The sequence below is a fragment of the Parambassis ranga genome, chromosome 14 (assembly GCF_900634625.1).
Source record: "Parambassis ranga chromosome 14, fParRan2.1, whole genome shotgun sequence".
Lineage (NCBI taxonomy): Eukaryota > Metazoa > Chordata > Actinopteri > Ambassidae > Parambassis > Parambassis ranga.
Genome location: NC_041034.1, coordinates 13073921 through 13098556, shown reverse-complemented (window position 1 = coordinate 13098556; position 24636 = coordinate 13073921). Strand labels below are relative to the sequence as shown.

Here is a 24636-nt window from a genome sequence, read left to right as displayed (position 1 = left end):
TTTTAACTCAAACAAGGCCCATACTGGCAGGCTATCCAAACAAAGAGCACTTGACTGCCCCGTCAAGTTTAAAGCTCAGAGGATGGAGCCTGTGAGCGGGCCCTGAACGCAGCATCGGACTCCATACTACTTGTTGATATGTCAGTGACAGCGGCACTCGAGACTTGCACCTAGTCGATACAGGATGGTGTGAACTTCAGGGAAGACCTAGAACGAAACCTCTTCTAGATTGAATCATATCCGGCTTAGTTTTGGTATCTGGTGCATTTTATCTGCGTGTTAACTGTGCGGTTATCGTTTATTGTTAAGTTTTATGTGAGGGTTTATGTGACAGAGTGCCGGTTTTTACTCAGACATGGCCGAGGTTCCACCACCACAGGGACAGCCGGTCGAAATAGACCCGGACTTTGAGCCTCTCTCTCGCCCTCGGTCCTGCACCTGGCCTCTGCCCCGACCGGAGCTCCTCGACCCGGCCAGCTCCAACACATCCTCACCGGCACCGTCTGTGCAGCAAGAGCCCGGAGGAAACCCCGAGTTCATCAGTAACCTCGGCTTGTTAGAAGAGGACTTTGAAGAGTACGCGGAGCAGAAACCGCCCTGCAGCGTGTTTCAGTGTCAGGAGGGAAACTGTGTGCATCTGCATCACCAGCACCACCATCACCACGTCCACCAGCAGCAGCAGCAGCTGCTCCCGGGTGCGCAGCTGCCGCCCCAGCAACAGGTGCCCTCTCCTGGTGTCCCACCGCTGGGAGGCTCCGGCCAGAGGAAGAGCACCTCGTCCCGCCGTAACGCCTGGGGGAACATGTCTTACGCTGACCTGATTACTAAGGCGATAGACAGCTCACCTGAAAAGAGGCTGACACTGTCTCAGATTTACGACTGGATGGTCAAGAGTGTGCCTTACTTCAAGGACAAAGGAGACAGCAACAGCTCCGCGGGCTGGAAGGTGAGTGTCTGCTTGCATGTGAAGGATTATTGACACTTTGCTCGTAGAACCTGAGATGGTCTGATGGTTTGCACACCAAACAACACTAAGACCAAGAGTTCATAAACTTTTGAATGTGTCATTCGGTGCATTTAGCAGCACGTCCGGGCATTGATGTATTTCACTGTTTTCAGTCTGCAGTAAGTGGGAAAGTCCAGTTCTCCTGTGCAGCACATAGTGGTATTACAGCAAAATGTAAGAACAATGGGTCTTTTTGAGACAAAGGAAAATCACTGTCACTGAATATTCAGTCACAAATTGATTTTATAGCAGCTGCCAACAAATCCCAGGTAAAAAAAAAAGTCACCCACTCCACTGTGGTCAATGCAGCATGATTCAAAGAACAGTGCAATTTGAAATATAGTAGGCTACTACTGTTTGTTTGCTACTTGTCCCCTGGCCTCTTGTCATGTGCAAATGTGGCAGCCATGCAAAGAAAGCAGAGAATACAACGTTTTGTTGTAATTGTAAGTAAAGATAAGTAATTGTGAGTAATAGTCGTAGGAATATTTTTAATATAATGATTTTTTCTCTCTCCATCAGACAGGGATTGTATTCTTTGTTAAAAAATGAGGTATTTTTTGAAGTAAGCACAATAGATTTAAGATCATTTCTCAGTAACTTTTGAATTGTTGAAGTGATTTCCTCCTTTGGTGGGAGCACACACCTTTCTGCTTTCTCAGTGAGCAAACATACAGCAGACGGCCTGGTAGCCTGTAAACATCCCATACAGGTACTATCTGTTATTAACCCTGCTTTGTTGAGCAAACCCTGAATGAGGAGAGGGATGTGCTTTAACGCAAATTGTCACAAGCAGACATGTGGTCGTTAACAGAATCTGCACATTCCAATTTATATTTCAGCTTTGCAGGCCTTCCTGTAACCCCTGCATCCTCATGAGACATCATTTCAAAGTTGTCAGGAAATGCCTTTGGGAAACCTCTATCAAATATAGTTCCCATTGTTTAAAACCCCCACGTGAAACGCTTGATCACAGCTTATGCCCAAAGGCTCTGTGTCGACATTCTCTTGAATGTAGGTGCAGTGTTTAGTGGGAATGAAGACATTTTTTTAAAGGGAAGCAGCGTGGAGTAAACTGTTCAGAAGTCCCCACAACAATAACAGGAGGCGACACAAACAGCTAAATCAGTGTTGGGGAGTGTGTCGGAGTGGAAGGGGGTGGGAAAAGGGGGGGATGCTGGGAACCACGTCAAACATCCTCCATTCCTGAGTTGTGCGCTCATATCTTTGTGTCCCTGTCTTCTAGAGTTTCCTCAGCGGATGCTACAGCTTGGAGAAAGGGATCTCTGCTCTTTATCCTATCGCTTCTTCCTGTGCCCTCTCTCAGGCCTTTTGCTGAAGGTGTTTTGGGCTCTTTTAAGTGGAGCTAAGGAAGGAAGGCTTTTCATAATAAGTGCAGTTTAAGACCCAGGCACTATTTCTTCTCCTATATTGGCAGCAGTTGAACATCAGCAGGCCAGACACTTGATCTTCCACTTCAACTTTTGTTTCATAATCTCATAATAACTCATTTTTCTTGCCATTTGGGAAGCCATTTTTAAATAAAATTAAATGATGTTGCAGCTGTGGCCACTCTTCATTGTAGGCAACAAGTTCCTGATGAATTTTTACCAAGAACAAAAGCTCCAGCCTGTTTATCTTTTATATAAAATCAACACAACTTTGCTTCGACCTCTGCATTCCTAAATGTTGGCATGCCTGATGGCTCTTGGAACGGCTGCCTAATAGTTATTTTTACACTTTCCTGTTAAAAAAACACGACGGTCCCCCCACAATGAACTATGATGCATTTCCTGCCTAGTGGATGGAAAACAGTGCCATGTGTTAACATCCCCACCCTGCATAACACGAAAGGCCGGGGCTGGAAAAAAAAAAAGGAGCAGTCAGTCGGCGAGGCCATGTATGGATCTGATCAATTTTATTCCATATCAGCATTGCTGCTCCATATGGAACTAAATCATCGTTCTGTTTATTATTATTTTATTTTGCATCATATCCTGGCCTGTGTATTGAGGCCACATGCATCACTAATTGTAGTGACAGATAAAGATAAGCCGTGGGACCTCATGGTGGGTGGAGGGCGTTGGATTTGAACCACAGTGATTATTCTGCTCTACAGAAAACTGGAGATGGGTGGAGGGGCAGGACGAGGGCGAAGCTGCTGCTGCCTTCCACAGCTTCCTGTCTCTTTCTTCATTCTTTTATTTTTCTTCTAAAAATGGTGTGACAGCTTAGTGACCATGATTTGAGAGAAGGGCCCCTGTCAACTGGGGGAACAGGTCCCCCTGGGGTATTGGGTGGTTGGTGCAGCAAGCAACGTACTTTACCATCTTACTGGTACTGCTACTGTTTTTCTCAGTGAACTGTGACATTAAATAATGGAACAGGAAACAAGAGCATTTTGAATGTGAGATTAGTTCATTGTTGAAAACTTCAGTTTATCTTTCAGATATAAGACAGTTTGTGGTATCCACTGCTTTGTGGATGAATAGCAGCACAGCTTTGGAGTCAGTCTTCACCACTGTGTCCAATGACTGCCTTTTGTGAAGCTTTGTTTATCTTACAGTATCATCTGGCATGGGTGTCAAAAGGGCCCCTACACTGTTTTCATGCACTTGCTGTGGAAACTAAAGACAGACAACACTGAATGTATTTATTCAGGAGTTACACAGTGGAAAAAACCTCTCAGCTCAGATCAACACACTACTCGGCCACTACTTCATAATAAAAAAAGTAAGTCTCACGCTTTTTACGATTCATCAGATTTCTCTGGTTGTGCACAATTTTAGCTACAAATCATCTGCAGAGCACTGCAGCCAAGTGATAGGTCAATTCTGTCAGTGCTAACACATCATTTATGATGACTGAACAGTTTGTCTGGGCTCAAAAACATTTTTTCTCAAAATTAAATCCCATACTGGTCCAATGGAAGGAGCTTACTTAAAATATAGGATTAAAAAAAGAGAGAATGATGACATGAAATGGTGCCATTTTGGTTAAGTGTCCATCCATGGTACTGCAATGAAAACAATCCCCCAGTGACCCAGTTATCACCATTATGAAACAGAAGTCTTTAAATACAGTTGGTGTCTAAAAAAAAAAGATGAAATGTCTATAACCACAATGCTGACAACTCCTGGTTAATCCAAATACTGACAAAGTGGAGCTGATGGTATTTGCAAAAGCAGGGAGCTTGTGGTCTGCGCAGTCGTAACCTTAATTATATAAAGTTTTAATTGATTTAAAACAAGTTATTCACAAGTTGTAGAACAATTCTCCCTCATTTCTGTAGGTCTACCGGGATTGACTTAACTTTGGAGCCAGCCCCCAGAGGCCACAGAGATAAATGCAACTTTTGACACTTGATTTTTCATCCACAGTGTTGTAATTTTCCTACAACATCAAAAACATGATGAACAAAGGTTTTTTTTAGTATTTAGTTTATGAACTCAGTTTAAGGACACAGGCATAAAAGGAGACAACTGATGCTAAAAGAAGCCAAGAAGAAGAAAAAACCCTGAATAACTGCCAGCTATTTGTCTTGGGATCACAAGGTTAAAAAGGGAGGGCTGCCCTGAACTTAAGAGGCCCCACTAAAAGCTTCAAGTAACCCCATAAAGAAAGAGAGGCTTGGGGCAGGGGCTTTCAAAGAGGAGTGACGGTGGCTCAAGGGAAGGAGGGGGAGCCATCAGCTGACTGGCTGGCTGGAGGCTGAGGCCTGTGTACAGTCTGCTGCTGTCTACACGTGTGAGTCTGTGGAATCTGTGGCATGTAGATCTTTGCATTGTCCTCAAGCCTGTGCAGGATAATTATCCCCCTCTATATTATGTTCACAAAAATAAGTTGGCCTCAAATCCATTATGCAAAATTAAAAAAAAAAACAGGCAGGGTGGGCTAAGAAAGTCGAAGAAATATGGTGTGGAAAAAAAGGCAGAAAGCTTCAGATGTAAGTGGGATTACTGTCCAATCCAGTAAAAAAATCCAAATTGACCTTTTTATCCAAAGTGTCCAAAGAATGTGTGCCACTCTCAAGACTGTGGTTGAGAAGGATTATAAGATTAAAGGTCAAGTTTCAAATCACTGTCTTAATATTTAAGATTTGTGTGTGTTTGTGTGTGTGTGTTTAATGTTTAACTATTCTCATTTTCCTCCTCCTTGTTTATCTGAGCCACTAACACAAAGCTCCTCATAGTCCTACTTTGAAGCCATTGGAGAAGTAGGTCAGTCTGTTCGATGCTCTTGTGTTAATGAAGTAGCCTGCATTGTGCCTGGAGCCATGAAGAGGCGACATGCTTTCCACAATGCACTGCAGCACTTCTATTCTTCTTCATCATCTGCAGCTCGCCTTTTTTTTTTTAATCATTCTGCAACAGAAAACTTAAGTCCCACGCTCGCATTTTCGATTTGGCGTCCTAGGTCAGAAGAGTATAGGGGGAGGGGTGCACAGGAAGACGCTGTCAGGAAGTGGCTTGTCCTTTTACTGTAATCTCTGCAAGTGCACTACTTTCTTATTCTCTTATTTACACTATATATCTGAATGATTTGTAGTGTGGTGCCAGCAGAAAGCAATTCAAACTGCAAACTCAAAAAAGTTTATATGCATGAAAGCTGGTCAAGCAGCCATTGACACAGAAACACAGAAGCTTCTTTATTTATAAGTATAAATAACATCATGATTTTTTTAGATGTACAGTCAGCAGAAGTCCATTTATTTCCATGTGTTTCCCAGATTCCTAAGGACACTGCCAGCACTGAATAAGGATTTTGCCACCAATCTGACCTCTGTGGTCACTGGCAGCTAAGATTGACATACTTCCTTATTTCACTGGCAGTGTGATATTCAAACACACACAGTAGTTTTGCATGTTTCCCCGCTTTTGTCTAAAAAAAAAAGCTACGACTACTAGATGTGGTGTCTGCCTCCTGAACCCAAATTGGAGGTTGGTTCCACAGGGGAGGTGCTTAAATCTGGGATTCACAAGCACTTTGAGAGCAGAGAATTATGCAATATTCAGATTAAGATTAAGATCATTATTCTATTCTGGATTTTACTAGGAGCCAATGAAATAAAAGCTAAAACAGGTGAACTATGATCTCCAGAGGTGGACTAGAAGACGTGTCCTAAGATCCCAGTTTACCCACCGCAGTAATTGGAAGAGTTTGTTTAAGAGTTTGAAACTCATGGAAACGTCACTACTCAGAGCCGAAGAATGCACAGCTCGCTGGAGCTGTGACTCTTCATCAGCCTAGCTACAGTGCTGAGAAGAAAGCAGGGATGGTTCATATTTTCCTCTACATCCAATGATGAACTAAGCTGTTGTGGCCTTACAGAGGGCTTTCCAGGTATGGCGAAATGCAGAGTAATACTCTCCTTCTTTCATGATGTCTGCTTCACAGCCAAGATTTGTAAATTATACCATGGAGCTGCCCCCCTAGGATTTGTGACCCTCTTTTTCAGAGTGGCAACACTAGTCAAGTACTCTAAGCAAGATAAATAACCTCTGCTGAAGTAAAATGTAGTTCTCTGCCCTCTGTTATGGTGGTAAATGGCCCTATGGGGAATAGTGAGGGGATTCCTTCCGTAAATTTGAATACAGCATCATCAGACATCTGTTGAAAATATTTTTTAAATTTTTTTCCATGTGCTATTAGGTGAGGTATTGTAAATTCAAGTATTATTATGGAGACAGGAGAGGTTTCAGGGGTAGTACAAAGAAGTCTTCAGTTTTTAATCATTCATTTCATATCAAGGGTGTGATTAAAATGGTGGGCCAGTCTGTCTACTTTTTGAGAGAAGCCAATTGAGTCAAAAAGTGAAATAAAGGCGGACTTAAGACTATCGTTGTCAACATCCACATGAATGTTAGTTTCACCTAAAACCTCCATATACATGCTCCTCTCGATAGCCTGTAAGTGTAAACTTTCATTTCACGTGGGGCCTCTACATGCAGTAGATGCAAATTTGGGGATAGATTTTGTTCGTCCTGATTTTTTTTAATCACTAACTAAACATCAGTTCACATCATTATCAGTTTTGAGCAGCAGCTGTTCTCCAGCAGTTGGCCTCCTGGGAGCTCTTGTGTCCTGTCTGTGGTTGTGTCTGGTGCTGTATGTAAACTGTTTAGACCATCGAGCGAGGCCACTTTCACTGTGGCTGCACCTGTTCCTGCAACTGGTCCCTGTTTGTTTACTTATGCTGTGACCGTTACTGCAAGCCTCATGCTTCAGTACACAAGAAACAGCAGCTGCGTCAATTGTTTTGAAGTCCGGTAGGAGGAGTCGTTTCATGCTGCGACAACCTCTCTTTATATTGATCACAGATGATTTTTGGGACATTTAAAAAGTTATTGATGGACCATAATGCTACTAAGCACCTGAGAACTTCTTTGTCCTGCACTGCATTTTCAGCACACTTCATAATGAGGAATTTGTGAGGGTAACCTGAAAATAGATTTTGTCAGAAGTTAGTCCATCCTCATGTCAGGCGCTCTTTCATCAGCTGACTCAGTCCTATGTGACCTTGACATTCAAATATCATGAGCTCCAACAATGCAAGATGAAATACAAGAGTAGCAAATGGCAGCAATATATTACTTTTTTATAATGTTTAAGTCTGAATCACCAGTCTTAATTAACTTAAGCATTGATGTCATTCCTAAGACTCCATCATCTGTGCTTGGGAACTTCCTTCAGTCAGTAGAACGAACAGATTTCTTAACATTCAGCTGAGCTGTCATGCAGCTACAGATTTTACCATTTGAAAGTGAGAGCAACAACAACTCACTTTATAAAAGTTTAGCAACAATGAAGTTGCGTACACTTGGATCAGGCTCTCAGTGAAATGATGTGTGAGTTGGGGTACCTCCTGAATTGGTGTCTTTAGTGTCTGGATGTCTTTTGTTCTCTTTTGGCTGAGGTGTGGTCTGTCTCAGACGAGGATTATCCCAGTCTGAGGAGAGAATGGCCTTTTCCAGGGCCCAGTCATGCAGTGTATGAGCTTTTGTAGGTGTTAATCGGAGGCAGTAGACATTTGCATATCAGCGGTGATCTCCAGCATGTGCGTCTTTTTGTTACTGGAATAAAAGTTGTTTCTGTGTGCAGCTCTCTGCTATATATCAGGTCATCTGCTAATGACTCATATCCTGTCTTACAGAACTCATGTAAGAAGGAGAGGAAAGGTCATGAATGAGATGTGTCAGGTTGAACAGAACATGTTTCTCTGTCTCTGCAAAGAGTGCTAACTCCACCCAAGTATCTTCAGTCTGCATGTGTAGGGTGTCCTCTGACACACGAAGCGTTATTTAAAGTCAGTGGAAAAGAAGGGTGGAGTCAGGTTCAGGTGGTGGGTTTAAGTAGTCGGGGAGCTGTTATGTTGTGTCACATATAATGTCCAACCCTACTCATCACTTTTGATGCTGCTCCTCCTCTCTCTGCTCCTTTCCAAGCCAACCTGCTTGCATGTCTCTGTCAGCGCCAGCTAAGGAGGTTGTGCTCAGCACACAGTGAACCCACTGACCCCAGCTCTGCCGGCAAAAACATCTCCCTCTGTCACCCTCCCCATCTTTGCTTTCGAACTCTGTAACCTCCCCCTACTTTCCTTTTTAGTAAAAATCTGCCTTCCTTTTAGGTTAATGTACCGTTTGATGCATATAAGACCAAATATAGTACAAAGTTTATTCTGAGTTAATGTTTTCTGTCAGTGACATTTAATGAACCATCTTTTTTTCTGCATATGTTTTCTAGTAAAAAGTTGTGATATTCTTAAAATACATTGCAGCAAACCAAATTATTCTGTCATAGTAATATGAGTCATAATTGTGCCAAAAATCCTAATCTCAACCCAAGACCAACATTTCAGAGACTCTCTCAGACAATCCATGTATTGTTTTGAATGTGAGTGTCTTTATCTCCTTGCTTTGTGTATCCCTGTTCAGTCTTGTGGTTGGGGACATCTGGCTTTACTAACTGCTGGGAGCTGCTTTTTGTTCACATGGGTATTTAGGGGAAAGTCCCTGCTGGTATATCTTGTGCTGTACCATTTTTTTTTACAAGAGACCATGCTGTACAGTATATCTGTGTCCTGTATGATCACCTTTCTGTCATATTTTTCCTGTGAGAATTACTTCACAAGGTGCCTCTGCATCTTTTTTTGGCCTCATAACATAGAATTAGAGAAGATGGACTGAATGAGGCTTTATGTGCATACATGTGAGGACAAGGAGAATTCTGACCACATACAAAAAAGCGGGAAGGTTGGTTAAAACCAAAGTGAGTTTGGCAGCAAAGAGACTGTGATTATTTCTGTAAAATGTAATTCAGAATATAAAATGAACCACCTTTCGGATTCTCTATTTTGTTGGGCTTTTTTCAGCCGTGAGGTGCTGCTAAAATGGTGGGACAGCACTGTGCAGAAAGATCTTGGTATAAATCATCAAAAATGATCATTCTAATGCACTGTAGGACTTTTCACCCCAAGAGGAGCAGCTTTAAAGCAAATAAACAGAAATAGAAATTTTTAGTTCAGTTACAGAAACTGTACACCCAGGTAACACTCACATTTTTGGGGCAGAAAGTCCTAGACCTTGACTTCACATTACACATTGATATATCATAAATTATCCCACATTATTCCCTTCTTTTTCCCTTTAGAACTCCATCAGACACAACCTCTCGCTGCACAGCCGCTTTGTGCGTGTACAGAATGAGGGAACAGGAAAAAGCTCCTGGTGGATGCTGAACCCTGACGGAGGAAAGAATGGAAAGTCACCTCGACGCAGAGCTGCCTCCATGGACAACAACAATAAGTTTATCAAGAGCAGAGGAAGAGCTACAAAGAAAAAGGTACAGTTCTTTTTATTTATATATAATATGCTGCCATAATTAAAATGCATTGTTCTATTCTTCTGAGTCTAGAGTCTCTCATTTTATGGAAAGTTTTATAGAAGTTTTTTCTGTCTCTAGATGTCTCTACAGGAAGGTGTTGAGGGAGGAGGAGGCAGCCCTAGTTCCCAGTACTCCAACTGGCTGGGAAGCCCACACTCTCACAGCACAGAGGACTTAGAAGCATGGAGCTCCTTTAGGACACGCACCAGCTCTGATGCCAGCACTCTGAGTGGTCGTCGTTCACCTTTCCCCTCTGAACAGGATGACCTGGGGGAGTCTGATGGACACATTATGTATCCTGGAGCAACAGGGCCCAAGATACCCTCCAACCTTCCTAGCCTGTCCAAGGTGGCTGGATCTATGGGCCAACGGGGCTCAGAAAACATCATGGAAAACCTGCTGGATAACCTGAACCTGCTGTCACCTAAAGCCCCCCAGCTCAGCTCTGACTCCTCACATTCCCCAAATGGTGCCATGCTCCAGAGTAGTCCCTACAGCTCTACTGGCCTGACCCAACGTCAACAGCAGGATTACCATAAATGCATGTATGGGCAGGTGAGGATGAACTCCCTGTCCCCTGTTCCCATGCAGACACTTCCAGAGACCAAGCCGGGCTTTGGGGCTTATGAGAACCAGTATATCTGCCCAGCCGGTCTCCTGAAAGAGCTGCTCACTGCAGATGCAGAGACCAGCAGGGAGATGAGGCCCTCTAGGGATACACTGGTGTCTGAGGTTGGGAGGGGAAACCGCTTAATGCCCACTTACAGTAGCCAGAGACATGTGGGGGTTCATAATGGAGTGAAAATGATGACTCCTCCTCAGAGTCATCCAGTTCCTCATGTAAATCCACAGCCTATTCATATCCAGGGTGCTGCTGCCTCTCGAGACTTGAATAGCTGTAACATGATACCACTGACTAGTCTCACTAACCTATCAGGGGTGCCTCCTCGAATGTCCGGTCTGAGAACAAGCATGCAGCTGATCCATGGACAACCAGCACACACTAATGATGTCTCTGCAAACTACAGCAGCTACAGGGAACTGCACCCAGTACAACAACATGGCTATCACCAGGAGCGGCTTCCCAGTGACCTGGACAGTGTGTCCATCGAAAGGCTCGAATGTGACCTGGAGTCTGTCCTTCATGATACCCTCATGGATGGGGCGCTGGACTTTAATTTTGACCCCGCAGCTGGACCTCATGGGTTTTCTCAGAGGGTCAAAACAACCACACACAGCTGGGTGTCAGGCTAGGATGGCAGGGAGATCACACACAGGTGAGTCTGGCAAACTATAACTGTATGCAATGAAACAAATAAAGCATCCTCTCATTCTCATCACAGGTTTTCCTCCATCATCACTCCACTGCTAGCCTTCATTCAGAAAGTGGATACATCAAAAGAAAGCCATCGTCATCAGTTTCCACAGAGACTGAAAGTTATTTTGAAAAATGTAGCTGTATCAAGTATTACTGTGTATTTACAGATGGACACAAACTCATTTTTACAGGCAAAGATATCAGCCTGCACCAGTGAAGGAGCCTTGTTCACTATTTGGAACATTTTTAGATTGCACAATGAAGGACATAAGAGTTTCATAATATATAATATTCAGTTAGTGTGACATTAGGCCAAAACTGAAATTTAGTTAAATTCAATTCAATTTCAATTATATAGTGCTTTTTACATTTAGAATTGTATCAAGGCGTTTTACAGAAACCTAGAGCCTGGACCCCCTTAGGAGCAACAGTCGCAGGGATGAACACCCTTTTAACAGGACCCAGCTCATAAGGGAGAACCTTCCTGCTGACAGTCGGCTGGGTAGAGGTGGAGAAGAAGAGGTAGACAGGACACAGAGGATGAAGGAGAGAGAGAGAGAGGAACAAACATGCAGCAAATATTACACAATACAGGAAACCCATGACTTGTTATTGATGTTATCAAGCAAGCTAAAACTATTGTGTTTATGTTACAGTGGATGTATATATCATCAGTTAAAAATTTGAATAATAAAAACGATGAACAGAGACTGGTGCGGGCAATAAGCATTGGCAGGGTTACCTTTTGTTTTAAGGCTGATCTGATTAGCTGACAGGGGTGTAGGTCAGGGCTTGACCACCTTCTGGGACTCTTAGGCTTAACTGACAGGTAAACCGGAGTATCATCTGCGTAGTGACACATTTTTAAATATGCAGTGTGGTAGCCAGATGTGTACAGGGTTATTTGTACATCTATACAACACCCCATAATAGATTATATGATAACAGGTTTCTATGCACACAGCTTAAATGATTGTAGACAGATGTCATGGTACAGTCTTGTCAAATGCTACACCCCAAGCTCTATCTCCTCACTATTAAGTGTCATTACAGACCCTGAATCTCTTGCTTTGTTCACCTTTCATTAACTGTATTTATTTATGTTTTTACTGTGGCTCTTTGATTCTTGCTTTGTACTCTGTAAGCACATAAAACGTGTGCAGATTCTGTGTACAAAAATCTATTGCATAGAAGTTTTCCCCCTTTACCTCAAAGTGATATTAAAGAAGGAAATTATAGATACATTAGAGATGTTGCCTAAACTATTAAGTCAATCTCAGTCTCAGTCCATGAGAATTTGTGCCCTCTATTTTATGTTAATGTTGTAATACAGTAATAGTCAATAGTTTTCTGTATAGACTTCATAAATCTGGTCTAGGATTACATTCATTTTAAAGTATAAAATGTTAACATGAAATGTTGACTAGCTTTATATGCACAAAGTCTTTAGGGTTTCTATAAATCTCTTATTCTGTTATTCAGAAAATTCTCCATTTGGAACAAAGTCAATCCAAATGAATGTGCTACACTTACACATACATACATCAAATTTCTATAATATATTAGTGCGCATGTAAACATCGTGACTAAGAGCAGATTTGGATGTAGAGGCTGATCAAACTGGCTGGTCTTAGCTTGCTAATTACCTCGAAACAGCTACAGTTGTTATGTACCAAAGACTTTGGCTAAATATGTTTTAAAGAAAGGGTGCCAATTCACTGTGACTACAGCGCCTCACAGTAAATGACTTCTCATTGTACTGAAATATATTACTGTATGTATAATTCTGTAGTTTACACATCTCAGTCCAAACTATATCAATTAATATATAAACACTTGTACCTCAAAATGTTTTACCTCTTAAGCGTTTAAGGGATATTGTCCTGCCGTTTTCCTTAGTGTGTAATGAATGGACATTTTTTTTTGTACATATTTTGGTTTCTGTTTTTCATATTTGATCAAATTTGGACCTTCTCAGTGATAGGCGTTATCTGTGTGCATAAGGGTTATAGCTATTATATTAAATGTTAAGTAACAGCTTGTAAAATATAGTTTAAAAATCGAATGTAATGTTTAAAATAAATATGTAATAAAGTCCTGTGACATGTAAAGACAGTTATGAAGTTGCATAGATGATACGACTTAAATATTATCAAACAAATATGTGATGGGACCATTTCAATATAGTTGCCTTACACAAATGAGATTTTGTTAGAGCCTGAAAAATACACTTGTAATACACACACACTGTATGTAATATTTTGTAAATTATCTCATTTTTGTCTTTGACAACCACATCCAGGTGTTTTAAAACCAAAATGCAGTTTTTTTTCTATGTAACCAATTTAATAAAAGGAAGAAAAGTATTCATATCATTATTGTGTGTCAGATTTATTTTTCACTGAAGGTTAAAATGTTTCGTATGTGAATCCTGAAGATATTGATTACATTTATGATTTTTAATCCCTGCTATTTGACACCTGAAGCAGGGATTAGGCACACATTTTTTTGCAGCTATTGCTTCTCACTGCAGTTGTACTACTGAGGAAGTCTCTTTTCACACCAAGCTCACCACCACTGATAAACTTTCCACATCCACGTGCATCAGTGATAAACTAATCATGCCTCGTATTGATTCATAGAATGACTCGTATTTACTTTCATAGCATACATGTGCAACGGTAACTTGTTCAGTTTAAGTTCTGACAGTGTGATGTGCATTCATAAAGGCTTTGTCTACACACACATAACAGCAGATTGTTAATACCTTATTGTATTCACAAACCCACCATGGATGTGCTGCAGTCTTCTATTCTACCTCTTAATAGAGAATTGAACACACAATCACACAGTGTGCTCACCATGTGGGTGGTTAAAGCAGTTTTGCAGTGTTGTCGGGTCACCTCTCCTGCTTGACTGGTCAATAAAGTGTGTTAAGCAGAGCTAGGTTGGTGGCAGGGAGGGTAAAAGGGCCACCTGCTGTCATTCATTTGTTTGACTGGGGCCTTCTTGTCAGCCTCATTGGTTACCAAATATGTTTTGAATGCAGTTATGATGATTATTATTGAGGTGCTGTGGCTGTGGCTCCTCTAGAACATTAGTGGAGTCTTAACAAAATGGCTACTGCTAGTTTACAAAGCACTGAATAGTTACACATTACTTTGTGCAGATAAACAAAATAAATGAAACTACTACTAAATCAAGTTTATTAGAAATAATTGATTAATATTCATACTATAGTACTGTGTGTGGTATTAGCATTGCATAAACTACTGTTTGTAATGCTGGTTATTTATATATAAAAGTAACACTACTCTTGCTCTTTCTTTATAGTATGTATGTATATACTGTGATAACCGTACAGTAACCGTTTTTTCGGTCTATGTAGAGGTTATTCTGCAGCACAGCACAGCATAAATTTGCTCCACAAACATTATGTCATGACACAGATGTGTCCTGCTGTGCTCCCACTCTGATGCTGTTAATCAACTCGTAGAACAATCAGCAGAACCTCTATTATAACATCTGCACGATGTGGACAATGGGTGCTTGTATAATGCAGCTCTGGGTCGATGAAGATTATTCCTGCTGTCCCTGTATAAATAAGATGGAACTTTGGTGATATTTGCTCCCCATAGGGGGGCCGATGGCCTGGCGGGGGCTGCACAGCGAGCTGGGTTTGGGCTAATTTATCTATGTGGCCCTGGCACAAAGCCAGGAAATTAGGCGGTGTGAGCTTTTGGACCTTTCCTAATATAAAACACAATATGCTCATGCACACCCAGCGTTAGGGATGCAATGCATGTCAGGATCTCTCAGGAGGAAGCCAGTAAAAGTTTAATCCATGATGAGAGAAACCTGGCAGCAGCCTGCTGATCAGTCCCATCACATGATTCTCAAACAGGAACAGAGGAAATCAGTGTGGTCGTTTGGGTGCAGGTTACCTGGGACTCAGGGCTGGAGCTTCACTCAGGGTGACAGCATCATGGGGGCCTAAGACAGAAGGCTTTGGGGTTTAGACTTCACCAACAGAAGGACAAAAACAAAGACTGTAGATGGAAAACATTTTCATCTAATGCATTCCTGTAATTTCTTCCAACATTTCTATAAAAGCAAGGCAATGCAAGGTTTATTTATATGGCACCATTCATACACAAGGTGATTCAGAGTGCTTTACAGAGCACACTAAAATCACAGAACTAAAGGCCTGACTTTAATAAACTGACTGTTTGAGCAGACCTCAAGACCTAATGTTTTGAGGCATGGATTTAATGGCCACCTTTTGGCATGCAACTGACTTCAAGTATGTGGAACTTTACACTAATATAGTGCAACTAAATGAATCTTCTCGTTAGACTACACCCTACTGAGAAACTGACTTTCTCAAAGCCAGATGACTGAACCTGGTGACCTTCAAACAAGAGGAGCACAGAGTTTATCTGGAGAGTTAGTTTGCTGATCTTTAGAGTGGTGATATAGTAGTATTAATGTTATTTATAATGACAGGAAACCAGACCATTTATTTCCATGCAGACAGTTTTTGCACCGGGCTGTGCAGTATGCATATAATCACAGGAAGTGACAGCTTCAGGTTGTGCATATTCCCCGTGCCTATCTTAGAAGTCATCACAGTGAAAACCTGTGACTCCTTGTAACAGATAGGCATCTGAAAATGAACATGCACTCTTTACAACACCAACCACCTTCTTTCACATGTTCCCTGTATATGTGAAAGAAAGAATATGTTCTTCATAAGAGAATTATACGTTGGCACAGACTGTGTCCACACATTCTAACAATAAAGACACTTATTACCATAAACAATTTATTTGAAAAAATAGATTTAGTTTTGAATAATTTTTACTGCTAGGTAAATTGATGAAGAATATGTAGGATGTATTTGCACAGTTACCAAATGCAGCAGATAACAAAGGGTACAAAGGCTCCCTCTAGTGGAAAGATTAACAGTGATGGACTCAATAGTACATTACAATTATTACATTATTACAATACAAATGTACTTTGTAAAAGCTTTACTGATGGCTGTGTTCAGTTAATTAAAAGTTTGATCTGCACAACATTATGGTCCTGGAACTAAATCAGAGCACAGCCACACTGATATCATTAATGTCAGCTGTGGTTTTCCTGCCATGTGATTCAAACATCCCTCCTATAAACAGGGTAATACAAGTTTGTCTGCATCACATCTTTTAACACCAAGGGAAAGTGCTAAACATGAGACATTTAAAGTTCAATGTCTTACAAAACTCTGAACAGGGGAATAGGAGCTCCCCCTGCAGGACAACAACAGGAACACCAACAACTAAAATGAGTTGGTGGTGGTGTTAAAGGTGTGTTTGTATTTTTATCCCAGCATGTATTGATCAGGAAGTTCCTCTTTTCCTGATCAAAAAATTAGACAATTATGCAAAAGAGAGAAAACACAGTAAACCTTGATATTGCATAATCTTTATTTGTTACTGGCTATAACATTACACTATTAGTGACCAACAGAATAAACAAAAACAAGCAGCTGACTTGTTTATTTGAAAAAATATATATAGAGATCTTTATTACAAGTGCTATTTTGCTAATGAAGCAAAGTAATCTGAAAATGACACAATAAATTGTGCTCGGCATGTGAGAAATGTTTTAATGAAGCAAGCTGCAAAAAGAGGCCTTTGAGTTAGTGTGAGGATGTGTAACCCTTTAACATAAGATTTTAAGATATAAGTGCTTCTTTCATCTTTTAATGTGCAAAATAAACAGACGTGCACTTGTGATCATTTCCTTATTTATTAAACACATCACCTCTTGTTCTCATTGTCTTGTTAATGTCAGCCCATCAGATGGACAGCTGCAGTATCACTCTAAGACTAGGCTATGACCCACATCTTTAAACAGACACCTCCATGTCTTTATAGCCTGTGGAACGCATAAGCATGAAAGCAGAGACTGGGAGATGGTGCATCGTCCTTGGAGAGGTTGCAAAGATGTTACTGTAAAGAGTAAAAGTCATCCCAGTTGTGTTACATATCTTTTCTATTCATTTATTCTAAATGTATTTATTGCTTTAGGAGTTTTTTAACTGATTTGTTAGCAGCTGAACCTCACAGGATGTCCAAAGTATAGATTCTCTTTAGAGGTACTGGAAGGAACTTGCGGGAGAGGCAGTGTTTAAGTACTTATATTATTCAGAAGCTGTATCATACAGGGCTCGAGGACAGATGCATCAATACTAAGCACCATTAGGAGCCCATTCATGGCTCAATGTGATCGCTATTGTACTGATTCACACACAGTTTTGGGGGCTTTTAAGGTAGAAGATTGTCCCATACTGCCATTTTGAAAACATGTTAGCTATAGCTAATTTATTCAGCATTGAAAAAGCCTGCTAGCCTGTGCTGGTAGCAGCCACATACACACACAATCCTTCGTTTTGTTGGTGTTAGGTTGAAGTCGTGGAATGGTGTGTAGTCTGTAGTAACTGAGATCACCTGGGCAACATCAGAGAAATATACAAAACTTATAGAGCCACACATGAGGATTATTCAGAATGAGAAGGGATTAAGGTAAATTATGGGGTGAAGCAAAGTGCTGAATCTGCAGAAACTGTGATACAGATATGCAACTTCTAGCAACTTAATTCGGAGAAGCACCTGTTTATCTTATTCACTATGAAAAGATGTTAATGAGCTTCTAACCAGATTCCAATCAATGAAGACGAAAGATTATAAAAGTAGCTGATCTGTTATTTATATTAGCCATTATCATACAAAATGAACACTACTGTAATCTGTTGTCATTGTTTCTTTCTCCTTCTGATTGAAACACCAGTGTTCAATGTACTTTAGAGGCCTTAGGAAGGCTCTCTCACTTGCTACCGTTTTTTTAAAGGCTTTTCATGGCTTCTGAAATCAAATCTAACTTAAAATCCTCCCACTTTGAGTCAAAAAGCTGACAACCATTAGAATTATGAAAGTTCTGTTAAGCTGTTACACAGTGAAAGTGAGAGTTCAAGGACTCAGTAGACCCACTGCCACAGGAAGTGACATCACCAGTGACAAAACCCATGGCGCTGATTTAAACATGACGCTGATTGCAGAGCAGATTGGAAGAATCCCTAAAATGGACAAACATGCAGGTTTAGATGGTGCTTCTAGTGATGTTTGGACATGAAAATTCAAATAACTCACTGTGATGAACGGCCATGCTGTTCTCCTTCCAGCTGCTTCCCTCATAAACCCTGCAGGTGTAGGTGTAAGGCTTCTCATCAGCCATCGGGGCCCAGGTGAGGCGGCACAGGTTGGGGGCGACCAGGCTCACGTTGCTCCTCCTGCGGTCTTCAGTGGACACATAGATGACAGTGTTGGGGACGGTGCTGCCCACCAACCGGCTGTCCTGGCGGTACTCACAGTAGGGACCGGGGACCTGGTAGGTGGGTGGGAACTCACAGTCCACCCTGATGTTTCGCTCCAGGTAAGTCAGACATGGAAACATTTGGGGACCACGTGGAGTGAAGAGAAATGTGTAGAGTGAACTCACTGAAAGAGATGTAGTGTTTCACATGAGTTACATCCAGAACATTCCTTTTAACATTTAACACATTTGTTTCACTATTTTTGAATACAGCAGGCACATTTTTCCCTTAATCTGGAGGGAGTTGACAATATAAGCCACAATAAATCAATGGAATAAAATTATATTTTAAAACATATTATAAAAAATATGAATGATTCATTTACATGTTGCATACATTTATGCACTTCCATTTATTGTAACCTAAAAGTTTAATATCTTATGCACATGCATTACATAATCCTCATTAAACTGGCCTCATTTACTAGATTTATTATTGTGCAACACTATTGCTCTTTAATGATACATATTTTGTTCCACAGCAGAATCAAGGTAACATTCTAGTGCAATTAATGATAAATAAATAACTCAATATAAAAAGAAAAGGGCTACATACTGTGAGGCTGATGAGTCGCCATTGTCCTGCCGAAGAGGAGGCAGGCCATGATAAGAAGGTGCAGCTCCATGGAGACAGGCATCTATCTGATCTTCATCAATAACCTTCACTGCACGCTGTATGGCCTGCGCAAAGTTTAGCACGGGACACAACATGAGAAACATGCACAGCACTGAGCAGCATCAGTCATTAACATGCGTGGTAAAGACGCCACCTCTGACTGCATACAGCCTCAAAAATGAATCTCCACTACAGCGCCGTGAACCTGTATGTGTGAGAATGCCCAAATGCAGACGACTACGCCCTTCATGCAGCCTCGTTGCACTGCAGCAAACTGAGAGCCCCCCTCACTGTGTCAGCGCACAGTTTGCTCACAGTTTGCAGGCAGACACACACGACGCATGACTCATGTGAACCGTTCATTTTCTAATCATTATTCACTCTTCAAATGAAGCAGCCGGTCTTACCTGCTGTCTGGGCTCCCGTCAGGTCCTGCTGCACTGCTGCGCTGCGGTATGCAGGGCAGCATCAGCACCGGCGCGGACTGACTGAGGATACAGTCAAACCGTACGCCCTCACTTAAACACACACGCACTAACTGTGTTATTGAAAACTACCACAGCCTGTTCTCAGTGCACTGTTTGCTGATTTAAAGAGATCCAAACAAACTTAATGTTTATTAACTCACATATGACACAGCACATGGATGAAGTTTTTCATGCCAAGTTTTTTGGGTTGCAGCCTAAAGCTCTGTTTTTGTTTTAATTAGCCTAATTAGGCCACACCCATTCCCAATGTACTTGTTTTTATTTTAGAGGGGGCACCAAAAATCTATGGTGCAAAATGAGAGTTCCCTCTGCAGGACAGAATTAGGAAGCACTGCCATTAAAATAAAATAAAATAAATAAATAAATAATATAAAATCTGTTCCAGCAGAGTCTGAGCTCCCAAGTTAATTTGACTCCAGCAGTCATTTCTCTGCAGTAATATAGCTGTCAATCAGAAAGAGAACCAGCATCAGACCCCAGGCCAGTGTGAAATATACAGTGTTTACAGTTAAGGTATCAGCAGTGCTGTATTAAATGTGCAATTTCAGGTGTAGTTTTCATGTTAATGATTTAATGATCAGTGGATGAAGAATGTATAAAACGTTATATATACACTCAACAAAAATATAAACGCAACACTTTTGTTTTTGCTCCCATGTTTCATGAGATGGACTTGAAGATCTAAACTTCATTCCAGATACACAATATTACCATTCCTCTCAAACATTGTTCACAAATCTGTCTAAATGTGTGATAGTGAGCACTTCTGCTTTGCTGAGATAATCCATCCCACCTCACAGGTGTGCCACATCAAGATGCTGATCTGACATCATGATTAGTGCACAGGTGTACCTTAAACTGCCCACAATAAAAGGCCACCCTGAAATGTACATTTTGTTTCTGCTTTATTGGCGGTCTGGGGACTCAGAACCAGTCAGTATCTGGTGTGACCACCATTTGCCTCATGCAGTGCAACACATCTTCTTCGCATAGAGTTTATCAGATTGTCTATTGTGGCCTGTGGAATGTTGGTCCACTCCTCTTCAATGGCTGTGCGAAGTTGCTGGATATTGGTGGGAACTGGTGCACGCTGTCGTATACGCCGGTCAAGCACATCCCAAACATGTTCAATGGGTGACATGTCCGGTGAGTATGCTGGCCATGCAAGAACTGGGACATTTTCAGCTTCCAAGAATTGTCGATGAGGACGACGAGCATGCAGTTGAGCTTCCCTGAGACGGTTTCTGACAGTTTGTGCAGAAATTGTTTGGTTATGCAAACCAATTGTTTCAGCAGCTGTCTGAGTGGCTGGTCTCAGACGATCTCGGAGGTGAACCTGCTGGATGTGGAGGTCCTGGGCTGGTGTGGTTACTCGTGGTCTGCGGTTGTGAGGCCGGTTGGATGTACTGCCATATTCTCTGAAACGCCTTTGGAGACGGCTTATGGTGGAGAAATGAACATTCAATGCACGAGCAACAGATCTGGTTGACATTCCTGCTGTCAGCATGCCAATTGCACACTCCCTCAATGCTTGTGGCATCTGTGGCATTTTGCTGTGAGACAAAACTGCACATTTCAGGGTGGCCTTTTATTGTGGGCAGTTTGAGGTACACCTGTGCACTAATCATGATGTCAGATCAGCATCTTGATGTGGCACACCTGTGAGGTGGGATGGATTATCTCAGCAAAGCAGAAGTGCTCACTATCACACATTTAGACAGATTTGTGAACAATGTTTGAGAGGAATGGTAATATTGTGTATCTGGAATGAAGTTTAGATCTTCAAGTCCATCTCATGAAACATGGGAGCAAAAACAAAAGTGTTGCGTTTATATTTTTGTTGAGTGTATATGTATAAAGCTTTATTTTCATCTCATTTGCTGGTTTTCATTTTCAGACTTGGAAATCTTTTGTCTGATCATAATTGATTATATTAACATTTTACATATGAAGTAGCATCACACTGAAGTCACAATAAATGAATAAATTGAAAGTAGCAGTAATAAATCCTCTAAGCAGTAAAAACTATATTAACTGCACTCTATAGTCCATGTGGGAACTATTAGATTCTTCAATAATCATGTGCAGACAGCAGCATAACTCTAATTTCTTTCAAAAAGCAAAAGTTAATTTGCTATATATATATATATATATATATATATATATATTCACTTTATATGATTTTATATATATATGATTATATGATTTTTCTGCTTTTTATAGAAGAGAGAATGTGAAGTGTTAACATCTCTGATAAACCGCAGTGTATAGAGCTATAGAGGAGCAGACCTCCTCTGTGTGGCACCGTTTCTTGCTTTTTTCAGAGCCCTCTGCAGCGCCTCTGTCAGGGTCCTGGGAGACTGCCTCAGTGTGGCAGTTGTTCAGCAGCTGTCCTGGAAGGACCTTGAAAGAATAGATGAGCAGCGTAAGGAGGATACAGAGGATAGCCTGCCTCAGTGGATTTGATAGAATGGATTTTAAGCAGCTGAAGAAAACGTTGAATAATTTTTCAATACCATGTGGTGTTTTAATAAGGCTCATGTTGCTACCTCTACTATTAAATGACATGAAGTTAACCAGGAGCATGGCTACACTACAGGCCTGTCAGTCACATGTCAAGATTAGCATCCCACTAAGCCAGCAGCTGACAGTGCAGTGTGTGAGGATGCGTGAGTGTAGTCATAGGTGTATTTTAGTTAGCACTATGTGATAAAAGTCAGCTAATCTAGCTGTGTATTACAATGTTGAAGCAAATGTGACATCTATTTGATGTGTGTGCATTTATCAGGTCTCTCAGCAAATCAAATCCTCATCACATCTCATTCACACTCTGTCAGAACTGTGCCAGAGGTTTGTGTATCGACATGTGAGCCTCTGTCCTCTGGTAAAACAGAGGCTAAAAAAAAATCAATACAAAAACCCTCCACCATACTGAGAAATGTCCCCCCTCTCTCTCTCCCTCTCTCTGTCTCTCTCTCTCCCGCTCTATCTCCCTCCCTCTCTACTCTGTTTCTTCTATAAGCCAACCTCTACTGTATCTACCCCCGGCATCACACTGCAGAGCACTGAGGAAGACTCAAAATGGATCAGAGAAGGTGAGATTGATTCACATCCTATTATGTGTTCAATCTGAGCTATGCTAAAATATGTTGAGCAGAATCACAGGATTTTCTAGATGAAATATTTTTTTCAGTGCTGCATTAAAGCAAATATTTGAATGAAGGAGAAGCTGGGTTTGCATTAAGCGGATAAAATATGCTTTTACGTATTTTCCTAAGTGACAGACAGCCTGTGCTCTGTGAGGAGGTTACGTACAGAAATGCGTCAATGTTGGCAGTTCACCAGTGAAGTTTACCATTCTTGTCCTGGCAGAGTAAACAGTAAAGCTGTTGTTGCTCGGTATGATGTCACAGCAACTTCTCTGTGGGTTTGCATAAGAGCTGCAGAAGAGTGATGTCCATTGTCTCTGAAATCTGACCCCGCTCTCATACAGCGGAGTCAGCTTTATGTGTAGGGAACCTTAATGTATTGTAGGGAAATAAACAGACTAGCAGGTCAGTACTGATGCATTAATAATTGGTTTTTCTTATTTAGTAAACTTGGGAGAATGTTCTTCTTCACCACAGTGTTACTTTTTGGTAAGAGTGTTCACACAGTAGATCAAATCCTCTGTATGTTCGTGACTTGTTTTAATGATGTCTTTATGTTATCCTACACACAGGCTTTGTCTCAGCTCAGAGGGTGGTTCAGCTGACCTACTGCTCCATAGATGAGGACCACCTCAGGATGGACTGCAAATATTCTGTTCCCCCTGAATCACCAGAACCTTTTTGCAAGTATACGCAGGGTGAGAAAGTCTTTGACACCACTGACCCGGACGAGGAGCAGCACGCCCCCTTCAGGAATCGTGCCAAAGCTCGCATCTTTCCAGGCAACACCTGCCGCCTGCTGTTCAAAAACCTGCCAAAGGGCAAGACCAACTTCACCTGCAACATCAAGCTGGCGCTGGGCGAGTCCAGTACAGCGACCAAAACTTCAGTGGTGGAGAAAAGTAAAGGCGCTCACTGCTTTAGCTTTAGCTGTGCACTTCCTGTTATTTTACGCACTCTGAACCTATGTTGTTTTCTTATTGCAGAGCTCCTCCTCCCATGCTCAGCATGGAGTGTCCTCTTACAGAGCTGCAGTGGCCTACTGCTGACCTTGATGACTCTTCCCATGCTGCTGGAAATTCACTGGCTGTGAAGAAGGCGCCAAACTGCTGCATAGCTCAACACTGCAACCGTAATCATCTGAAGACACTCCTAACATGTGCACTATGCACACTAACTGCAAGTCCAACATCAATGTACATATATTAGGTATATATAGTAGTTGGTCACAGGCTCTGCATTATGCAATCAGTACCAAACACACACACACACACACACACTGCTGCATAGCCTCATACTCTGCAGTACTTTCACAGAAAAACACTAAAGCCCTACATGTATGTTGGATCCAGACCTAATTCTGACTGATTAATGAATTAACAGCATGAATGTGACTTAGTCCTACAATCTAGAGTCTATACTATTTAATGTAAGGTAATGTAATATTTAGACTCAATAACCTTAGCAATTCAGTGCAAGATATTAAGCTTTATGTCATGTATTGTTGACAGGATAAGTATCTATGACGGCTGCTTTTCTGATGCCATCTAACATCAGAAATCCAGCTGAAAGCAATGTTTTAATGTGAATTATTGCTGGGTTTCATTAGCTAAGATGGTGTTTCTCCTGACTGAAATTGTTCCTCTGTGTCTGTTCTAAACCAAATAATAAGGGGAGATAGAGGCGACCTTGTGCCACACAGGTCCACTAATGAATAAGAATTGTATGGAGGCAACAGTAGATACAGCAGACAGGGT

The 24636-nt window shown here is 41.4% G+C and overlaps 1 protein-coding gene across 1 annotated transcript; it reads left to right on the top strand.

Annotated features, from left to right (window-relative positions):
- Positions 1-157: 157 nt before the first annotated feature.
- On the top strand, positions 158-13582 carry LOC114446186 (forkhead box protein O1-A-like). The gene is made up of 4 exons (XM_028421663.1): positions 158-946; positions 9656-9847; positions 9968-11166; positions 11233-13582. Exons 1-3 carry the CDS (start codon positions 356-358, stop codon positions 11141-11143), a joined length of 1959 nt encoding a protein of 652 aa, XP_028277464.1. The 5' UTR covers positions 158-355; the 3' UTR covers positions 11144-11166; positions 11233-13582.
- The last annotated feature ends 11054 nt before the right edge of the window (positions 13583-24636 follow it).